We start from the raw sequence: 21453 nt of genomic DNA, 5'->3' as shown, positions 1-21453 counted from the left end.
AGATACACAAAGGGTGCAGCTAATAAAATAAATAGTCCCTCATGCATTATTAATCGTGTCATAAAATACAACTGTAAGGCAGTAATGTAGAACCTGTAGTAGACACTAGTGAGACCTTAGCTGCAGTACTGTGTACAGTTTTGGGCACCACACTTTAGGAAGGATGTGAGTGCAGAGGGAACTTGTACATCTTACAAAACAGTTTGCAAGAATTGTTCCAGGGATGAGTAACTTCAGTTATAAGTACAGATTGAAGAGGTTAGGACTCTTCTCTTTGGAAAAGGAGAAGGCTAAGAGGGGATTTGATAATGTTTTCAAAATTATGTGGACTCAAGAGTGAATTGGGAGAAAGTGGTTTCCACTCAGAGAAAGGTTTTGGAATGAGGGATCACAGACTTAAAAGTGATTTGCAAAAGAAGTAAGTGGGATGGGGGAATTTTTTTTTTCACATGTTAAGTGATTCAGGTCTGAAAGGCACTGCCTGAAAGAGCTGTGGCAGTAGCTTCAACTGATATATTCTCGAGGGCATTTGAAGATTATTTGCACAGAATTAATGTGTAGGTTGCAGGAAAGGGTGAGAGAATGGCACTATGTCGTTATGGTCATTCAGAGAGCCTGTGCTGACACAATGACTCCTTCTACACAATTCCATAATTCTGCACCTGTGATTTACTGCCAATTGATTCCATTGGTGGGTCAATGTGCTGTAAGCACCTGAGAAGATTCTACACAACAAATTACACGTACTGCATGTTCAGCTGCATGTCAAATGGTATTTCTCTGTCAATTGCTGAAATTTTCTGATCAACCTCTGCAGAGATACTACTATACACCACTGAAGTAGGTGGGATTTGAACCCAGGCCTCCTGGCTCAGAGATAGGGACATTACTACTGCATCACAAGAGTCTAAGATGTAGATGGAGAGTATTGATTGGATGTTTAAATGAACCAATATAAAGGGAGACTGCTACATAAGCTGAGTGGTATCAGGAGATATATATGTTTTGTTGAAAATCGCAATATTCAACATTTGTGAATCAATACATCCCAAGTAAACACCAGCTTTGGATCCATCCTTCACAAACCCGCCTTTCAGGAGTATTACTGACATTATCCACACGAGTTCATCTTTGAAGGAAGCAAATATACAAATCACAGAGCCCTATGTGACTCCTGGAATACAATTAGCCTGTCAGTGCTTCCTAACCTATTGCAGGGACACAAGCAAGAGATGCTAGTGTCACTGTTCATTTACATCCAAACAGATTGGAAACATGTTATATTTTATTCTAATCTTTTCAGCTGCATGCAAGAGTGATTCAATTACAGAAACATGTGGATAAAGCATTACAAATAGCAAGCAGACGAGTATTTGCATATTGGAATATGATGTAATTCCGAATAATGGGTTTTATCAGATCTGCGTTTAAGTGGGCTTCACTATACTTTGGCAGGAATAACATATATTGTTAAAAAAAAAGCAGTGAGCTAATTATTGCAGTTTGACAAGAGAGATGGCTATATACCAAATAGAAGGCTCTGCATTTCCGGTATTCAGAAATAATGAAATCTATACACAAATTTATACACAGTCATACAACTATGTCAGAAAGAAGGGGAATTTCTGCCTCATATTACAAGAAATATATTTCAGTGAATCAAGTTAGACATTAAGGCATCATGGAACCAGCCAAGAAGTTGCAAGCAGAATTTAATGCAAACTTGATGTTTTTCTTTGGCTGCATGTTTTTCCTGGTTCTACTTAATATCTCAGAGATCCAGAATTCTGTTTAATAAAGACAAGCTGCATGGAGGGAAAGAAACAGATGAATACATGGAGGAAACTAATGATAGAGGTACAAAAAAGGTCTGTGAAATTGAAATTTACTGGAGTCCAGCTTTGCCAGTATATATGCAATGATGAAGAATTTCTGTTCATCAATACCCAATGCTAGGCACCCTGTCTCAAGTTCCAAGGACAACTGTATTGAGTAAATAAGATGGGTCTCTGACCTACTCAATTGTGCATCAGCAGTGGGGTGCAATCTAAAGTAGAGTTGTCTGAAGGTCTAACTACACAATAGTAAATATTTAAAATGTCATTCATGTTTTGAATGCAACTGTGGAGCCTGGCCAGGAATTCAATTACAAACTAAAATGAGGATGAACTTCTCTGCAGCTTGGTCTGTTTTTTCCCGTTGAACGCCTATCTTCCTCTATAGACTTGCTAAGTAGCTGCTTCTAGCAGCTACCTTTTCCTCTGTGTTTCCTTTCAACAAAAGCTAACTTCCGTAGTCTCCTTCTGCACTCTCGCTACCAAAAAGCAGGTCCAAACCACTGCACCGTGACCTCCAGCATAAGTCGGGTGAGGAGGTAGGTCCTGAATCCAAATCAGACAGGACAAGGATCAAATCTTGCCCTGAGGGCACCAATCTGATTCAACCCAGCCATCCAGCTGGATTCAATGACCCCAAGTGGACCAGAAAGCTCTGGCAACATACACATTTACATACATTGTGTAGTATGGAAGTATAAATTGTTTCAGTGGAGTCTCCAATTTTCTTTACATCACATAGCTGACCAAGAATTTCCCCAAGCCGGACCACCTAGCTGTCCTGAAGATGTAATGCCAATGAATGCAACTTTACAAGCACCATGTACAACATCATACGTAAATTAGAAGCCAGGTGGTGTGGAGGGAGTGTTCATGTGGCAAGTCACCAGATGTATGTACAATAGCTGGCACAGTGAGATGGAACCACACAGGTCCTAGGTCACTGTAGCTGGGATGGTATCCTCACTTTGCGGCAGAGGGTTGAAATGCCAACTTTAATGATCTAACATACTGAAGAAGAGCAATGGGAATATGTCAGGTCAAATGGGATGCCCTGGGGAGTCTGTCGCTGAACAGTCTTGTACATTATGTCCTGCTCCAACCTGTCTCAAGGCTTTATGAAAACAGAGACCATTCTGTCAAGATGGGTCAGATAGGCCATTCTGCCAACACAGTCGTAGCACTGACTAAATTGTGCAGGCCTCTCCAGACAGCTCTCACTCATAGCTGCCCAGGAAACTCAGACATTTAATGTCATGGTTTAGCAGGCCAATTTAGACAAGGCCTGAAAAACAGGAGATCATGTCTGAACTTTAAGGTTGTGTTAGATATTGCCACAGCGAGGACAGATAATCAATGCATTCAAATATCTCACAAATAAATGTCTGATTCACAGCAATGTCACTGTCCTGATTAAAACAACGGATAATTTTGACCTATACTTTTCAATTACTGTAGTCGACTCATGTTGAGGTGAGCTATAGTTTTAAACAGATTGTAGATCTGAAATTCTAGTGTATTTGAAATATATTAAAATCTGACAATATTTAAATCTTTAAATTAACAATGACAACATCCACAATCACAGACCTCTTCCATTTTGATGCAGTTCATGAAATTAAACACTTTTTAAATAACCTTCTGGTGAGAGTGCATACCACATAGATTTCAGAAAAGCTCAATAAAGCTCATCAATTGCAACATGCATTTTTACATGTTAGCCATTTCTTCAACAACAAAAATGACTGACAAATAATGTAACATCTTCTTGCAAATATCAATGTCACCGGGAAACAGAAAACGTACCTTTCTTTTCAGCTGCTGAATCTCCGCTTCTGTTACAGCGTGCTTTATTTGAAGCTGATGATTAAAAACAAACCATATTATTATTGATAGCACATGTTGGATTTTTATGTTTATTCATTTGTCTTTTTGATTTCAGATAATACAATTTGCCAAATCACTTAAAACCAAAACTGTTAAAATACTAGGACCAAAAAGTGCACTGCCTTCCAATCAATACAAGAAGTTGTCAACATTGCAAAATCAAATAATATTTTGGACTGTAGGTGATTGTTGGGAGGTGGTGGGGAAGGTGATGATTTGGACTGGAAGGCTGGAGTAGATTAGGTAAGGAATGATTTCAGCAGCGACTGTAGCCAAGATACATTTAATATTGAGCCTTGAACCCCACTTCAATTAGACCTGGGGTGGCACGGTGGCTCAGTGGTTAGCACTGCTGCCTCACAGCAACAGGAACCCAGGTTCAATTCCAGCCTCGGGCAACTGTCTGTGTGGAGTTTGCACATTCTGCGTGGGTTTCCTCCTGGTGCTCTGGTTTACTCCTACAATCCAGAGATGTGCAGGCTGGGTGAATTGCCCATAGTGTTAGGTACATTAGTCAGGGGTAAATGTAGGGCGGAGGGTCGGTGTGGGCTTTTTCAGCTGAAGGGCCTGTTTCCATACTGTAGGGCATCTAATCTAAGAGCTTTAGACGCTTTAGGAACTCCATGTAGCTTGCAAAGGTGGATCCTAGGAATGAAGGGGTGATCAGGGGAGGAGAGGCAATTGAGATGGGAGGTGATTGGGAGAATAATTTGTGGTCCAAGATCCTAGGAAGTTAGTCTGGAGGAGTGGGAGGCAATCAGGAGGAGAAGGTGATGTGGAAAAGGAAAGGGGGAATGGAGAAGAGCTGGGACTGGTCTTCTGAGAATCATGGAATTGACAGCAGCACTCAAATTACTTCCAGCTGCCATTTCCAATGAAATGTTGTCTTTGAAATAATTATTCAGATTGCTTCTTTCAGGGCCACTACTTTGATCCCATATAGATTCAGTTACCTTGATCTGGGGCAGGTAGAGTGGCTGGGTTATGTTTAGCTCATTATCTTGAGCATGTCCTGAAAGGGGCATTAGACTCCCAATCTGTGAATGTCTTTATTGTTTACAGTTCTGACAATTTATTCATTATTCTCAGGTGAGAGTGTGGGAAGACCCCAATTCAGATCCACAAGACCTAAACTGAATTTACCAGATAGTGCGGTAGTTATCACGTTACAACTTGCAGGTGTCCAGCTGCCTTAGATTTTGAGTTGTTTTACAAGACATGAGTAATGGAATGCTGCTGCAAGATTTAAAAGATTGCAACTGGTTTTGGTCAAGAAACAAGAACCTGCATTTTAAAAAGTTTTTCTACAAATGCAGGGGGCATCACAGTACATCTCTTTCAGAAAGATATTGGGTGTACAGTTGAAAATGAAATATTTTTTGAGTGATGGGTAAAGGTTAGGAGGAGTGGGATTGATAGGGTAGCTTTTCTAAACACTAATAAAGACACAACTGGACAAACAACCCCATTCCACATTGTAAAATTTTATAATTATTAACCACTATCTAACAATGCAGGACATGATTACAAGGAGTGATAGAAGCTGTGAATTATTTTCTGCAAAAGGTAACTGATGCCACATCAATTGCTAATTTTAAATGTGAGATCCCACAGATCTTTAGTAAGCAAAGACATGTTATGACATGGCCAATGCAGGTATCAGGATCAGTTATGACTCATTAAATCATGTAACAGGCTTGAGGGGCTAATTGTTCCCATGTAATTCTCAACTTTTTTTTTGAAATTATTGTGTAGTCCATAAAATACTAGAGCAAGTTATAACAAGAGAACTGCAAAATCAATCATGGCTGATAAGCTTCGTTAGCTAAAGATTAAAGATTCTGATGTCAAAAAGATGCCTGCCGTGTATCAGATCATCAGTGTAATGTTATCTTTATTTTAACTGTGATTATTATTTCAGTTGGAAAAGTTTTTAGCAGTAAGTACATTTAAGACTGGATTAGCAACCCTATAGAGTACAGTAATATCACTGGGAGCCCCAAAGACATTATTTCTTAATAGCGGAGTTAAGGGCAGATAATGCCTCTTCCATGGATGCTCTCAATAATCCCAGAAATTCAGAGCGCCACAATGGAGTGGGCGTCTTTTCTGGCTCAAAGGATCCAGCTGGGAACATAGGAAATAGAATGGGCATGACTGATTATCTACTTGTACTTTTTTTTATACTCCATTACCTCCATATCCCTTGATGTTAATACTCTCCAGAAAAGCATGAATTCTCGTCTTGAACATGCTCATTGATTGAGCTCCCACAGCCTTCTTGAGTTGAGAATTCCAAAAATTCACCATCACCTGAGTGACAAAATACCTCCTCACCACAATATGAAATGGACTGTCCCTTAATCTGAGATGTTGTCCCTTTGTTCGAGACTTAGCCTATCCACAGCTACCTTGTCAGGCCCTGGAAGAAACTTGTAAGTTCTATGGACATCACCTTTCATTCTTTGAAACTACAGAGAATACAGTCTCAGTTTCCTCAAAATACAATCCCGCCAACCCAAGGCTTATTTGGTGGATCTCTGTTGCATTTCCTTTATAGCAAGTGCACTGTTCCTTAGCTAAGCAGATCAAGACTGTAGGCAGTATGGTAGGTGCAGTCTCACGAAGGCTCTAAAACAATTGCAGGAAACCATCACCACTCCTGCTTTCAAATTGCCTTGCGAAGAAGGCCAACATACCTTCGGAAGGTACACAGGGCTCATTAGCATCATGAGATTTGCTATTCTGCAGACCAGTGGTCATGCTCAGCTAGTGCACTGTACTAGTGACAAGTCACAAATGAGAACACAGGATGCTACTGTTTCCCAGCAAGGTAGCATTCACTTCCTTGTGTTTGTACATATAGCAAAAACGATGCAAGAACTCTGCAGCGGATTCATTGCAGATGTCAAAGCAAGACCCAAACTAGACCCAAGATTCCCCTGCAACATAGTGAGTTGTCCTCCACATTTTATTCAAGCTGTTTCTGCACCTGTACTGGTTAGGGAAGCATTGGACCAATTCTGCAGCCAACTCCAATAATGTACATCAAGAGGACATAAAGGAAAATTAAGAACACATTTGCATCAAACCTTGTAGATGCTATCCACAATCAACAAATTTTGTGGCAGAAAATGGATGGATGCAAAAAACAGTTGCAGACATCCTGCTGAATTTTCATATTGATGTTGCTGATCATACAGCCCCTGCAGGTTACAGCAAGAGTTCCAACAGGAGAACCTGATATCTCCCCATGGCATTCAATAGCATTAGCATCACTATGCTCCACCATTAACATCCCATATGTCACCACTGAAAGTCAACTGGACGACTTAGATGGATATGACCGCAGATCAGATCTGAGTATTCTGCAGAGTGTCTAACTTCGTAACTCCTCAAAACTTCACTTCAACATATTAGGCACAAGTCATGTGTGCAATGAAATACTCTCCACTCAAGAGGATGGAGGAACACTAAAGGCATTCCAAAGGCTTGACACTATTAAGGTGAAAGCATTCTACTTGACTGAATCCTCATCCAAATATAACATCAAACCCTTTCACTCTGGCTGAATAGATTAGATGCCCTGCAGCAATTCGTCAAGATTTCTTTGGCAACACCTTCAAAAACCATAATTTCTACCAAACCGAAAGTCAAAAGCAGTAGGGTCATGGAAACATCAGCATGTCTAAATTCTATCCAAGTCACACACCAATGGACATATAACATTGTTCCTCAATCAGCAATGGTCATGATGGTGGAATTGCCCACCCAGCGGCATTATGGGAACTCTATCACTACACAGTCTGGAATGCTTCAAAGAAATGGTTAACCATCACTTTCTCTGGGCAATAGTAGTGCTCATTCCAGCAATGCAGCACAAGAATGAATCTTTCAACAAAATAGCTTTAGATTCACAAGTTACTCAGCTATGAACGCGTCACTGTTAAACCAGATTCCAGCATTATCCATTATGAATACTTCCACAACCAAATTGTCTATTATTTGATAACTAGTATGGGCATTTGATTTGTACAGCTGATAAAGACTGTTTAGCTACTTTTCCAGCTTCTTGTATGATACCTTAGGACTTGCTACCAGACAAAAGGCCACATACCTGTCTGTGGTACAGCGTTCTCCCTGCAAAAACAAGTGTGGATTTTTCTCTTGATCATTCACTTCTCCATTCTCTTTCACCCCTTGTGATTTTATATACTGCCAGACTTCATAAACTTAGTATGTATCAAAGGTGAGTTTAATTATTGCCTCAGTCTACATGTCCTTCCCTCAGGGCCAAATCCCACCTGATCCAGAGGTAGACAATAACATTCTCAACAGTCTAATTAGAAAATATCTATATCTGTGTCCAACAGAGGTTACTAAAATTTGTAGCTCTAGCCAATTTTCTACTCCATTAATGAGAGACACTAAGCTCTTCAACCATGTCGTGAAACAAACTCGCTACCTCAGCCACATTTGCTTCCTCAGTGCCTGCCTCCGTAACCAACTCATCCCACAAAGACTCCGGACCACCTTTAAACCAGCAGAGTTCAGACCCGAACAGGACAAACAGTACATACTACAGATTAAAAACACCAGCAACAGTTCTCCTTCAAGATCCTCCGCTCCACGCTTGCAGCAATGCGCCGGCACCTAACCTCTCTAAAGTCAGCCCTGCCTCAGCTGAGGGCCACACTCTCTCAGAATTGCAAAGGACCCACTCTGTACTACATCCTCAGGAGAATTCATCCTCTCAACAAACAGTATTTCAATTCCATCTCAAACATCAAAAACTGTAAGTACAACAAACTTTTATCCACCCACCTCCATAACCAGCGCTCCTCAAACATTCCAGAAGATTCCCCTGGCCTCGGAATCTATTCCGCCATTAGCCATGCGGCTGATGCAGCTCCCACCCCCATGCTGATTGATGATGTCACTTCCACCCCATCATGGCCGCTCACACAATCACTTACACCCCTCACAATTCCTCATGCATCACACGTGACATCACTTCCGCACTTCACATCATCGCTGATGCCACATGCTCAGTGACTTCCGCCACCTCTACTGCCGTGGTCACCACCACTTCCGCCCCCACCAGAGCCACTCACCTACATTCTGCTGAAATGCCCCCCACAGACCCCACCGTCACTATCCCCACCCCCCAGAACCCCGAGGGGAACACTACCCCTGCTCATGACTCCACCCCCATTCCACCCATCATCACACCCACTCCAGTTACAGGTTCCACCCCCACTCTCAGCTCTACACCCACACCAGATCCCAGCTCCCAGCCCTGCCGAGTTTTCACCATCCCCCCAGACCTCCCCCTCACTGAGGACAAACGATCAGTCCTCAGCAAAGGACTCACTTTCATCCCCCTCCGCCCACGCATCAATGAATTTAATACACGCCGTGACGTCGAATAATTCTTCTGTCGCCTCTGCCTCCGAGCTTACTTTCACAATCAGGACTCCCGCCCACCTTCCGAGGACCCCTTTGCCCACCTCCAACACACTGCATCCACCTGGACACCCCGCGCTGGCCTATTACCTGCCCTCAACCTCTTCATTTCCAACTGCCGCCGGGACATTAACCGCCTCAACCTGTCTACCTCCCTCCTGCACTCCAACATCTCACCCTCACAACGCGCAGCCCTCCAATCCCTCTGCTCCAGTCCCAACCTCACCATCAAGCCAGCGGTTAAAGGGGGCGCAGTGGTAGTCCGGTGTACTGACCTCTACACCGCTGAAGCTAAACGTCAACTCGAGGACACTTCTTCCTACTGCCCCCTCGACCATGACCCCACCCCCCATCACCAAACCATCATCTCCCAGACCATACAGAACCTCATCACCTCAGGAGATCTCCCACCCACAGCTTCCAACCTCATAGTCCGGGAACCCCGCACTGCCCGGTTCTACCTCCTTCCCAAGATCCACAAGCCTGACCACCCTGGCTGACCCATTGTCTCAGCATGCTCCTGCCCCACTGAACTCATCTCTACCTAACTCAACACTGTCCTATCCCCCCTAGTCCAGGAACTCCCCACATATGTTCGAGACACCACCCATGCCCTCCACCTCCTCCAAGACTTCCGTTTCCCGGGCCCCCAATGCCTCATCTTCACCATGGACATCCAATCCCTCTACATCTCCATCCGCCATGACCAGGGCTTCCAAGCCCTCCGTTTTTTCCTCTCCAGACGTCCCCAACAGTACCCTTCCACTGACACTTTCATTCGTTTGGCCGAACTGGTCCTCACCCATAACAATTTCTCTTTTAAATCCTCCCACTTCCTCCAGACCAAAGGGGTAGCCATGGGCACACGTATGGGCCCCAGCTATGTCTGTCTCTTTGTTGGCTACGTAGAGCAGTTGATCTTCTGTAATTACACCTGCACCACTCCCCACCTCTTCCTCCGCTACATTGATGACTGCATTGGTGCCACCTCGTGCTCCCGCGAGGAGATTGAGCAATTCATCAACTTCACCAACACATTCCACCCTGACCTTAAATTTACCTGGACCATCTCTGACACCTCCTTCCCCTTCCTGGACCTCTCCATCTCCATTAATGACGACCGACTTGACACTGACATTTTTTACAAACCCACCGACTCCCACAGCTACCTGGATTACACCTCTTCCCACCCTACCTCTTGCAAAAATGACATCCCGTATTCCCAATTCCTCCGCCTCTGCCGGATCTGCTCCCAGGAGGACCAGTTCCACCACAGGACACACCAGGTGGCCTCCTTCTTTAGAGACCGCAATTTCCCTTCCCACATGGTTAAAGATGCCCTCCAACGCATCTCGTCTACATCCCGCACCTCCGCCCTCAGACCCCACCCCTCCAACGGTAACAAGGACAAAACGCCCCTGGTGCTCACCTTCCACCCTACCAACCTTCGCATAAACCAAATCATCCGACATTTCCGCCACCTCCAAACAGACCCTACCACCAGGGATATATTTCCCTCCCCACCCCTTTCCGCCTTCCACAAAGACCGTTCCCTCCGTGACTACCTGGTCAGGTCCACGACCCCCTACAACCCACCCTCCCATCCTGGCACTTTCCCCTGCCACCGTAGGAACTGTAAAACCTGCGGCCACACCTCCTCCCTCACCTCCATCCAAGGCCCTAAAGGAGCCTTCCACATGCATCAAAGTTTTACTTGCACATCCACTAATATCATTTATTGTATCCGTTGCTCCCGATGCGGTCTCCTCTACATTGGGGAGACTGGACGCCTCATAGCAGAGCACTTTAGGGAACATCTCCGGGACACCCGCACCAATCAACCACACCACCCCGTGGCCCAACATTTCAACTCCCCCTCCCACTCTGCCGAGGACATGGAGGTCCTGGGCCTCCTTCACTGCCGCTCCCTCACCACCAGACGCCTGAAGGAAGAACGCCTCATCTTCCGCCTCGGAACACTTCAATCCCAGGGCATCAATGTGGACTTCAATAGTTTCCTCATTTCCTCTTCCCCCACCTCACCCTAGCTCTAAACTTCCAGCTCAGCACTGTCCCCATGACTTGTTCGGACTTGTCCTACCTGCCTATCTCCTTTTCCACCTATCCACTCCACCCTTTCATCCCTGACCTATCACCTTCATCCCCTCCCCCACTCACCCATTGTACTCTATGCTACTTTCTCCCTACCCCCACCCTCCTCTAGCTTATATCTCCACGCTTCAGGCTCACTGCCTTTACTCCTGATGAAGGGCTTTTGCCCGAAACATCGATTTCGCTGCTCGTTGGATGCTGCCTGAACTGCTGTGCTCTTCCAGCACCACTAATCCAGAATCTGGTTTCCAGGATCTGCAGTCATTGTTTTTACCTCACTAAAATCAGAAGCCTAGTTCAGGTCAGCTATTTGTTGAATGAATTCTCTGACCCATTACCAAAGACCAGTTCCTTCATACAATGGATCTATCTGCCAATTGTGAGAATTCTTACAAAGGCACTTTTTATTTACTATTGCTTGGAGGACTTGAAGAATTGTGGGTAATGGATTTAATTCAGATTTTGAGGAAACTCCTGATATTTGAAAAGAAAAGCCTTCTTGTTGAGTTCAGGGTTACAACTATATGTTCGTTTGAAAGAATGGTTGAAAGAACACCTCACTGTTGCATTTCCTGATCAAGCTATGCCTATCAGATTTCAGAGAAAATACTACGTGATTAGTGACTGGACCATACATGTTCGAACATCAATGCAATAGACTCCAGATTCTATACTTTTCCTTTTAGATAAAAGTAAAAAGTTGTCAGAGGATTATATGGCTGCTCTCTCATTCAACAGACATGATTGGTGGTGTGTTTAACCTGCAAGTACTGCTGGCATGACTCTGCATTGCAAATGAGGCAACTGAGCTAACCACGACTTTTCAAGTATAATCCATTTGTTTTTCAGAAAACCATTTTCTGCACAGAAATCTGTTGACTTTTTTCTCTTTCCCAAAGCTGTGTGTATGGTTTTGACAAGTTTAGAGGGATAAGCATTTATACTTCTATATTATTGACTGTGTATACTAACTAATTACTGCATCTTCACTGAATAAATTTTGTTTTGATAATAAGTACATGTTTGTGTTTATTAAGAAATATGGTTCATAGATATTATTGTTTAAGATCTGATATATAAACAAGTATTCAATTTGCACACTGGCTGCAGGAAAGAAGTCTTTCTATTTTAAGTCATGAAGTAGTGAGATCAGAGCAATGATGCACTCTTCTCGCCTCAGTTAAAATTCAATGTACGTTTGGTTTATTTGTTCCTAAGAAGGGGCGGCATGGTGGCTCAGTGGTTAGCACTGCTGCCTCACAGCGCCAGGGACCTGGGTTCGAGTCCACCCTCAGGTGACTGTCTGTGTGAAGTTTGCACATTTTCCCTGTGTCTGTGTGGGCTTCCTCCAGGTACTCTGGCTTCCTCCCACAATCCAAAGATGTGCTGGTTAGGTGAATTGGCCATGCTAAATTGCCCATAGTGTTAGGTGCATTAGTCAGGGGTAAATGTAGGGTAAGGGAATGGGCCTGGATGGGTTATTCTTCGGAGAGTTGGTGTGGACTTGTTGGGCTGAAGGGCCTGTTCCATACTCTAGGGAATCAAATCTACCTAATCTAATCATATATGCATGCTGATAAATCTAGCATTTATTGCCCTTCCCTAATTGCCTTTGAGAAAGTGGTAGCGAGCACTCTTCTACAGCTATGCAATTTCTGTGGTGTGATTCACCCACCGTGCTGTTAGGAAGGAAGGTATAAGATTCTGATCCAGAGAAAGTGAAGGAATGATGATGTTGTTCCAATCAGGAAGATCTGTGGCTCAAAGGGGAGTTTGCAGGTGGTGGTACCCCTATGCAACTTCTTCATTCTTCATTTCATTTAGAGGTCATGGATTTTGGAAGTTGTTTTTGAAGGAGGCTGCAGTGCATTTTGCCTGGGTACACTGCTGCTATTGTTTCTGGTCAATGATAACTCCCAGGATAATGGTGGTAGAGTTCTGAGCGAAGGCATTGCTATTGAATAGCATTACCAGAAGTTAGTAATATCATGACATCATGTGATCGACCATCTTACAAATTCCTTATGGCGTCATGTACTAGAACACTAACATTGAGTCATATAGCATGGAAACAGACCCTTCGGTTCAACCAGTCACATTGACCATGTTCTCAATATAAACTGGTCCAACATTTCTGCATTTGGCCCATATCCTTCCATGCCTTTCCTATTCATGTACCAGTCCAATGTCTTTTGAATGTTGCAACTGTATCTGCATTCACCACTTCCTCTGGCAGTTCATTCCACATACAAACCAGCCTCTGGGTGAAAAAGTTGCCCCTCAAGTCCCTTTTAAATCTTTCTTCTTCACCTTAAAAGTATGCCCCCTAGTTTTGAACTCCCCCATCTTATGGAAAGGACCCTTGCTCTTCACCTTATCTATGCTCCTCATGATTTTATAAACCTCTGTAAGGTCATCCCTCAACCACCTACGCTCCAGTTAATAAAATTCCAGCCTATCCAGTCAATTTTTATACTCAAACTTTCCATTTCCACTAACATCCTGGTAAATATTTTTTGAACCCTCTCCAGTTTAATAATATCCTTCCACAACAGGGCAACCAGAACTGCACAAAGTACTCTAGAAAAGGCCTCACCAATGTGATGTACAACCCCAACATGTCATCCTAACTCCTATATCAATTGAAAAAGGTTCTCTAATCACCCCTGAACCCTTTTTTTTAAACAGAACCTTCTCAGGCAAGCAGAAGATGGAACACCTGTCCTGTTACATTCTCATTCCTCACAGTCCAAGGTCCCAAATTTGCTTTCATTTTCCTTTTGCTGGGCTTCAGTACATATTCCTTAATGCTATGGAGATTAAATGCGGATTGGGTGACCATTTCACAGAATACTTCCATTTATTTCACAGACATGACGCAGAGTTTCCAGTAGTATGGCATTTTAATTTGCCAAGTTGCTTTCATGCTGACATCTCTGACCTTGCCCATTTTCACTGCTCCAGTGAAACTCAGTGCAAGATTGAGAAACGGCAACTGTTGGCACTAATCAGCCATCCAAGCTCAATACAGCGTGTAACAATTTTGCAACACAACCCGATCTTCGTTACTTGTCTTTGCATGTTTCAACCAATGGCTCTAGGTATGTATTTTTCCTTTCTCTGTTTCTTTTCTCACCCCAACATTACTTCCTTTACCATAAAATGATTAACCCTTCTATCATTCAATATCCCACATTCCACCCTATTGCAGACCTTACATTAGTCTTGTACCATCCATCCAACCTCTTGGTAAACATTTGAATCTCTAACTTTTTCCAACTCAGGTGAAAGGTCAGCAACCTGAAAAGTTAATTCTGTTTCTCTCTCTCTGAAGCAGAGTAGTGTACAGTGTAGGCACAAGAACAGGCCATTTGGCCCCCTCAACCTGTTCTGTCATTCAATAAGAGCATGACTCATTTGATTGTGGCCTGAACTTCAGATCTTTGCTTAATCGCCTTCCCGCCCCTTGCTGACCCATCAACCTATGACCGTTGAATCCCTTTGTTAGTCAAGAATCCATCCAACTACGCCTCAAGAGATTTCCAAACTTGCTGCACACTGACAGCATTTCCTGTTTCTATATGGTTTCCAGCTACAGTGGATTCTTGAACTCAAATGTGCCACACTTGTGCCACCGTGTAGAGGTCAAACATTTCTCCAAGGGATGAGAAACTGGACAGCCAACAATTCTAGACTGCTCTTCTAATCCCTGTGAAGCTGGCTACTGAATGGCTTCAACTGAAGGGAATCTGTGTGGAGACACAAAGAAGTGGCAGGGAGGGAGGAGGAAGGGAAAAAATGATGATAATAATAATGCTTTTAAGATGTGGCAGAATGGCTATAATAAATCTCGTACCTCCTTGAACTTATGCACCAGCTTTTCAGGATCCATCTCCACCGGTGAAAGCATATCTTCATTCTCTGCTAGATCAAAAACTTCAATTGCCATGTCATTGTTAACGAACATAGGGCTCATCTCTTCCTCCTCTTCATCCGTCGCATATTCTCCAGTCTGATGGTGACATTAGGCAGATTATAAGCAGTGTTTTCTCTCCCCAAATCCACAAAGTCATTCAAAAGAGAACTAGGGGATAATTACTGAGAAACGGATATTAATGTCAAACTGCTTCTGTCTGTCAGACGTGAAGTATTGTCTAAGGCATACATTAGCTCTAACTCAATGCTACTCAAGATAAATGCACTTGATAATGGGAAATGAAACAACATGAGAACAAAGCAAGAGTATATAATTAGATGATTTAGACTCTTTCTGTCCATGGGACACACTTTTTTTTCAGGTATCTTCAATCATTTCTGTCTGCCTTTCCTCCACACCCATGGAAATGAAAGACTGGATATTTGTGATAAATACCAGAAATGAAAGGAAATAAATTAGTGGAAAATTGCTTCCAACAGCTCTCCCCAATTAACCCTGAAGTGTACTGAAAACGGATGGCCTGGTCACAGCTCCAGCAGTGATGGACTATCGCGACTTATTCTATTCCACAATTGACATGCAGCATGACTTTCAAAACTGCCACCAACACAAAGTTTCACACACGCTGTTCAAGCCGAAAAGGAGAAGACAAGAGAAAGAGACACTTTCAAAAACATGAGCACAATTGTTAAGGGCCATATTAATGCATCAGATACTTATCCTGCACAACCTTACACAGCTGAACAGGTTTCACTTTCAAATGCAAAATATGTGAATCTCTTTAGTGAGGTGACCACTCAGTCATAAGCGTGTAGCCCATCCTATTCTGACATGAAATATATACCTTTAGGAAACTACTACATCTGATCTCAACAATTAATCAAAACAAAATGTAGATTTCAGAACAATTCATTTTAGTCCACCAGGCTAAACTGGAACTGCCTGAAATAGCAACCTTACATGCATTAGTCATTCAATATCTATGAAAGATTTCCCCTACTTGAAATTTCATTAGATGGCCACCGCATATAAATTTCATTTTCTTAAGTGCTGAGCTTTTTACAACCTCAGTCCCATTTGTCTTTATAGTATTTTCGAAAAGGCAGCATTGTAGTTTCTCCAAGAGCCATTTAATTATTTTGACATAATGCAGCTGGACAAACTGAAGGAGGTGACCATGACAACAACAAAATCTTGCCTTAAACTGTAACAGCCATCAGTCTCCCAATTGGTGCTGCAAAGTAGCCTATGTTGTTCCACCTCTGCCAAATATCTAATAAATATAATTTAAAGAATGCTTCACCAAAGAGCTGATTTTTTTAAAAAAGTGATAAATTAATCAAGACATTTTTGAGCTACTTAGCAACTTATTTTTGGCACAGACAGAACCATCGTGTGGCTTCCTATCTCAGACATAGGGTGTAGGAAAAGTCACAAATTATGAAAAGCCATTTCGTCTGGAATACAATGACAACACTTGAATAATGCACCTTTACATCCTAAGGTAATTGAAAGATCTATTATCAGATAAAATTTCATATCTAACCACGTAATGGGATATTGAGATAGAGACCAACAATGTACTCATAAGAAACAGAATTAGGAAGTATTTTGAAGAAGCAGAGATGTTTATGAAGGGAATTCTCCAGAGGGTAAGGTTTAGATGACTGAAAGCACAGACAGCAATGGAGCAGGGAAGACATCTTTGATGCACAAACCGCCAGAATTGGAGGAATGCAGAGTGTTCCCGAGCTGAAGGAGGTTACAGAGGGTGGACAGGGCAAGCAAGGCCATGCAGGGATGTGGATAGGAGCATGGGTATGTTAAAACTGTGGCACTTCTAGACCAAGAGCTGGGTCATTGGGTGAAAATGACTTAATGCAAGTCAAGATAAAGGCAGGTGGGTTTTGGATGATTAAGAGGAGGGTGTCAGATGGGAGGCCATTCAGGAAAGCTTTGACGTAGTCAGGACTGGAAGCAACTGAAGCATGCCTGAGCAGCAGACTGGCTGAGAAGGAATGAAGATTAACAGAGTAGAAGTAGCTGTTCTTAGTGACAGAAAGAATTCAGGAATGGAAAACTCTATTAGAGGGCAGAAAGGTTGCAAGTGTTTTGGTTCAGCATCAGCTGGGGCTGTATTTGGTGCAAGTTAAGGTGTGTTACTAGGGCCTCAAATCTGTCTTCTGTCTTCTGATAGTTATCTGGAAGGAAATTCATGTTCCAAAATTAGTAACAAGTGATAAATGCCAGATAACAATCAGGTAGTTTGAAACGCTTCACCAGCTACACTCAAAGTGGAAATATTGAACTGGATTTTCACGTTCAACATGGGGATGCAAAGTTGGGTGACAGCTTTTAATCTTGCCTATCATAATGTTCCTGATTTCATACTAGGGTTCTCTCATAATTTGCAACTCCTTGAGGAGCTGTGACTATGTCTCCTGTAGACATCTGACTGACTCCATCAAAATTGCAGAGTCAGGGCAAGGGGGTATACCCTCACAATACTGCACGCAAGGGCAGGTTCGCTAAGCACAGGAGATTTCCGCCAGATTATTCCAGTCAATGCAAATTCAACAGGACTGGAATGGGGATAAAAATCCTGAAATCAGGTCCTACCTGCCATCTTTAAATCCCTCCTATCTCTGTTTTAACTTGAATTGAAGCTTGAAAAGCCATTGCATTCAGAATCAACTTGCATTTCCTTCCTTCGTTTACAGTAATTGAAACAATAATAGAATGTAAAATAACTTTCTTTACTTCACTGTCTCTAACAGTACTTATTGTTTTACTCCAAATGTATAGGACATTTATTTGTCATAATATTTTTAACAGACACTGTTCCACATCTCCCAAATGTACATAGAAAACATCCCAACTACAATCTCCAAATTAGTGGTATCTTTTGTAAGCTGTAAAAGTAATTATCAAAAGTTAAACTTTTTCATTCTGGTTTATTTTAAATTTCTCTGAACTCCAGGCAATAGAAAGGGTTTTATTTTAAAACGCAAAGTAAATGTAAGGTAAGTATTCTACGTAAACTATTGGTAAAAACAATAGCTAATACTTTAACTCTGTTCCTTCCTCAACAGATGCCATTTGATCTGATGTTCCAGCACTTTCTTTTTTTAATTCTGCAAACATCATCTCTTGTAACTCATTCCAGCTCTAAGTTGACACAACTTGATTTCCCATGGCTAAATCTACGTTTTTAACATGGTGAAATCAATTACAGATTTGCTTTTAAGTCAACAACAGAAATGTGAAGGCTACGCCCTCTGAATGTGGTTACCACCCCAGATCATTGTGGTTCCAGCATCAATGTACTGTTTTTGAAACATGCGTCCGGTCTACAGAGTCATTGTCTAGCTATTGAACTTTACTGATCAAAACAGTAACTTGCTCCCATTTGAAACTCAATGGACACTGATGAACTCTCCTTATTTTACCACTAGGTGACAGCAAAAGATCCCAATTGTTATGATGGATGACTCATTTTTCACAAGAAATTCAGGTGAACTGAAGTGAAACATTTGATTCACATGAATACTTAATTGTGTATATAAAATCATAATATTGGTGAAAATGTCATGAAGATTGGCTCACCTCTGAATTAAATTTGAAATATATGGAATAACGGGACTATTGATAAGTCATGATATCAGATTATATCACAAATTGCTGAATGGTTTTCTCTTGCTTTGGTTATTTGAAACACTTAATTTTGCCAAAATATATATCCACTAAACAGTGTAAACTGTGCTCTGCATTCCCTTCCATTTTTGTTTTCTAGAACGGGTTAATGGAGAGATTATGCTAACAGTGGCAACCATGGTTAGCACTGATGCCTCACAGCGCCAGGGACCTGGATTTGATTCCTGCCTCAGGCAACTGTCTGCGTGGCCTTTGCACATTCTCTCCGGGTCTGCATGGGTTTCCTTCTACAATCCAAAGGTGTGCAGTCAGGTGATTGGCCATGCTAAATTGCCCCATAGTGTTAGGTGCATTAATCAACGGTAAATGTAGGGTAGGGGAATGTGTCTAGGTGGGTTAGTCTTCGGAGAGGTGGTGTGGACTTGTTGGGCCAAAGGGCCTGTTTCCGTACTGTAGGTAATCTAATCATTGTACCAGTTTGAGGTTGGATTGACCGTCCTTTTAGAGTAACTGAAATACTTTAACTGCACACCTGAGACATCGTGAGACAAATAATTAGAGAAGCAAATGATATTTTGGTATTTATTACAAATAAATGGGAATATAAAAGCAAAGAAGCAATTTTGAGGAGCCTTGGTGAGACAACGGCTGGAATATTATACTGTATGTAGTTCTGATTTCCTTACCTGAGGAAGGATATACTTAAAGAGAGCGTATGGAAAGTTCACTAGACTGAATACGGGGTTAAGGGAGTTCTTCTATAAAGAGAGATTGAGTATTCTCGGTTTCCTCGATTCCCAAGAGTATAAAAGAATGGGGTGATCTAATCCTAAAGGGGTACGACAGGTTATATTCTAAGAAGATATTTCTCCAGGCTGTGAAGCCTAGAACTGGGAGCCATTTCAGAATGGAGAGTCTGACTGAGATGTGGAAAAAATCTTCACTCAAAGTGCTGTGAATCATTGGAATTCTCTTGCCTGGAGAGCTGTTCAACCATCATATGTGTTCAAAACAAAGATCAAAAAGTATGTTGGGTACTGACCGAATCAAAGAATACAGGGATAGTGCAAGAGAAAGGTGTAGCTGAGATATGTCAGCCATGATCTGAGTGAATAGTAGAGAAAGCTTGAAGGGCCAAATGACTTACTCATGTTTTTATCTCTTCTGTTTTTAACCGAAACTAATAGTGTATTCACGTAGCTTCAACTAAATGATGGGTGTGCAGATAATCCTTGGAATCGGCTGAGGGTACATTTGCTGCATTTGGTGGTCAATAATCAAACAAATGGCTTGCTGTGGGCAATCCAATCAGAGGCTTTTTGGTAATCCTGTACAAAGTCCCACAGGAATGCCAGAAGAGGACAGTGTATAATATGCAAGAGTGAGTAGCTGGCCTCCCAAGAGAGGTATTATCTAAAGCAATCTGCACAGTAATCACATAAGAACCCTACAATATGAAAACCTAGTCAGGGCTTTCCAGAAAACTTCCCATCATCCACCCAACATATGCCAGGAAACAAATCTCTCCTCGCGTACGTTGATGTTCTGTCAGATTCCGGTTGAAGGCATGAGCCAGTTTGTACTTCAATTATTCCTTTGTGCGTAAGCCTCTGAAAAGGCACCAGTAACCCAAACTATAACAAGCACCCTATCATCTTCAAGTCATGCTGGGATGGTGGACTGCCACAAAATTGAGGCATAATGGCTACGATCGAAATAGCAGACAGTGGTCTGATTGATTCACTTTCAGTGATTCATCACTTCCTAGAAATCAATGAAACGGAGATGTTATTCATTTCAGCAGGGTGTGGGGTTTCCAATTTTATGTGCCTTCAACAAATTTGTGTACTTTTGAGAAATCAGCCATCTGGAAAGGAGAAGTGCAGTGCTATCTTATGTTGCTGCCTCTTTCATGTTGGAAAAGTGATAAAGTTGTTTCCTTGGCAATCGAGGCTTCATTTATTTGGTGCGTCAGTGTACAGATGGCGTATTATTTTGGCAAACACTTCTGCCAGTAGCTGGGAAGGATATGGGAGTATACAAATATAAAGCTGTGGTCATTGCTTCAGTCATGGGCAGAGCTATAATTGTGGTGGATGTTGTCTGGAGGTCAGACTCAGGGTGACATGTGATTCATTTACTATCTCCCTGGTGACACAAAGTAATCAAAGGCAGTGCCTCTTGGCATATACCCACTAGGCTTAACAATCTCATGTTAGAGTGACTGCCAATTGAAGAAAAAAATCAAGCTTTAATTGTATTTCTGTATCGATGCTCTACAGAAACTCTTTTGTCTTTCATATTGAGGGACACCAAAGCTCTTGCCACTCTGATCAGTTTTTTTGCTGCAATTAAGCTTACATGAACATGTACTTTTAATAAGACAACATCTCAAGACCAGGTCATCAGGCCCATGGAACATGGCAGCTGGGAAAAACTGCAAACTCTGATATGGGATCAATTTACACACGCTTGACTCAACTTAGCTACTGCAAGGACATTCCCCCTCATCCACATCACTGAATCTGCTGGGTGTCCAGAAAGTGAGTGGAATTGAAACTG

At 42.3% G+C, this 21453-nt stretch overlaps 1 protein-coding gene across 5 annotated transcripts in view; it reads right to left on the bottom strand.

Annotated features, from left to right (window-relative positions):
• The window catches only part of LOC140465833 (neurabin-2-like), a 222517-nt gene that overhangs the window by 24096 nt on the left and 176968 nt on the right, over positions 1-21453 (bottom strand). For all 5 annotated transcript variants that reach the window (XM_072561666.1, XM_072561662.1, XM_072561663.1 and 2 more), the window contains exons 7-8: positions 15157-15312; positions 3642-3695 (exon numbers count right to left, since the gene is read on the bottom strand). In XM_072561666.1, the coding sequence (XP_072417767.1) occupies positions 3642-3695; positions 15157-15312 (210 nt within the window). The remainder of the gene's footprint in view (positions 1-3641; positions 3696-15156; positions 15313-21453) is intronic.

Source organism: Chiloscyllium punctatum, chromosome 42, assembly GCF_047496795.1.
Source record: "Chiloscyllium punctatum isolate Juve2018m chromosome 42, sChiPun1.3, whole genome shotgun sequence".
Lineage (NCBI taxonomy): Eukaryota > Metazoa > Chordata > Chondrichthyes > Orectolobiformes > Hemiscylliidae > Chiloscyllium > Chiloscyllium punctatum.
This window is presented reverse-complemented; position numbering and strand designations above follow the sequence as displayed.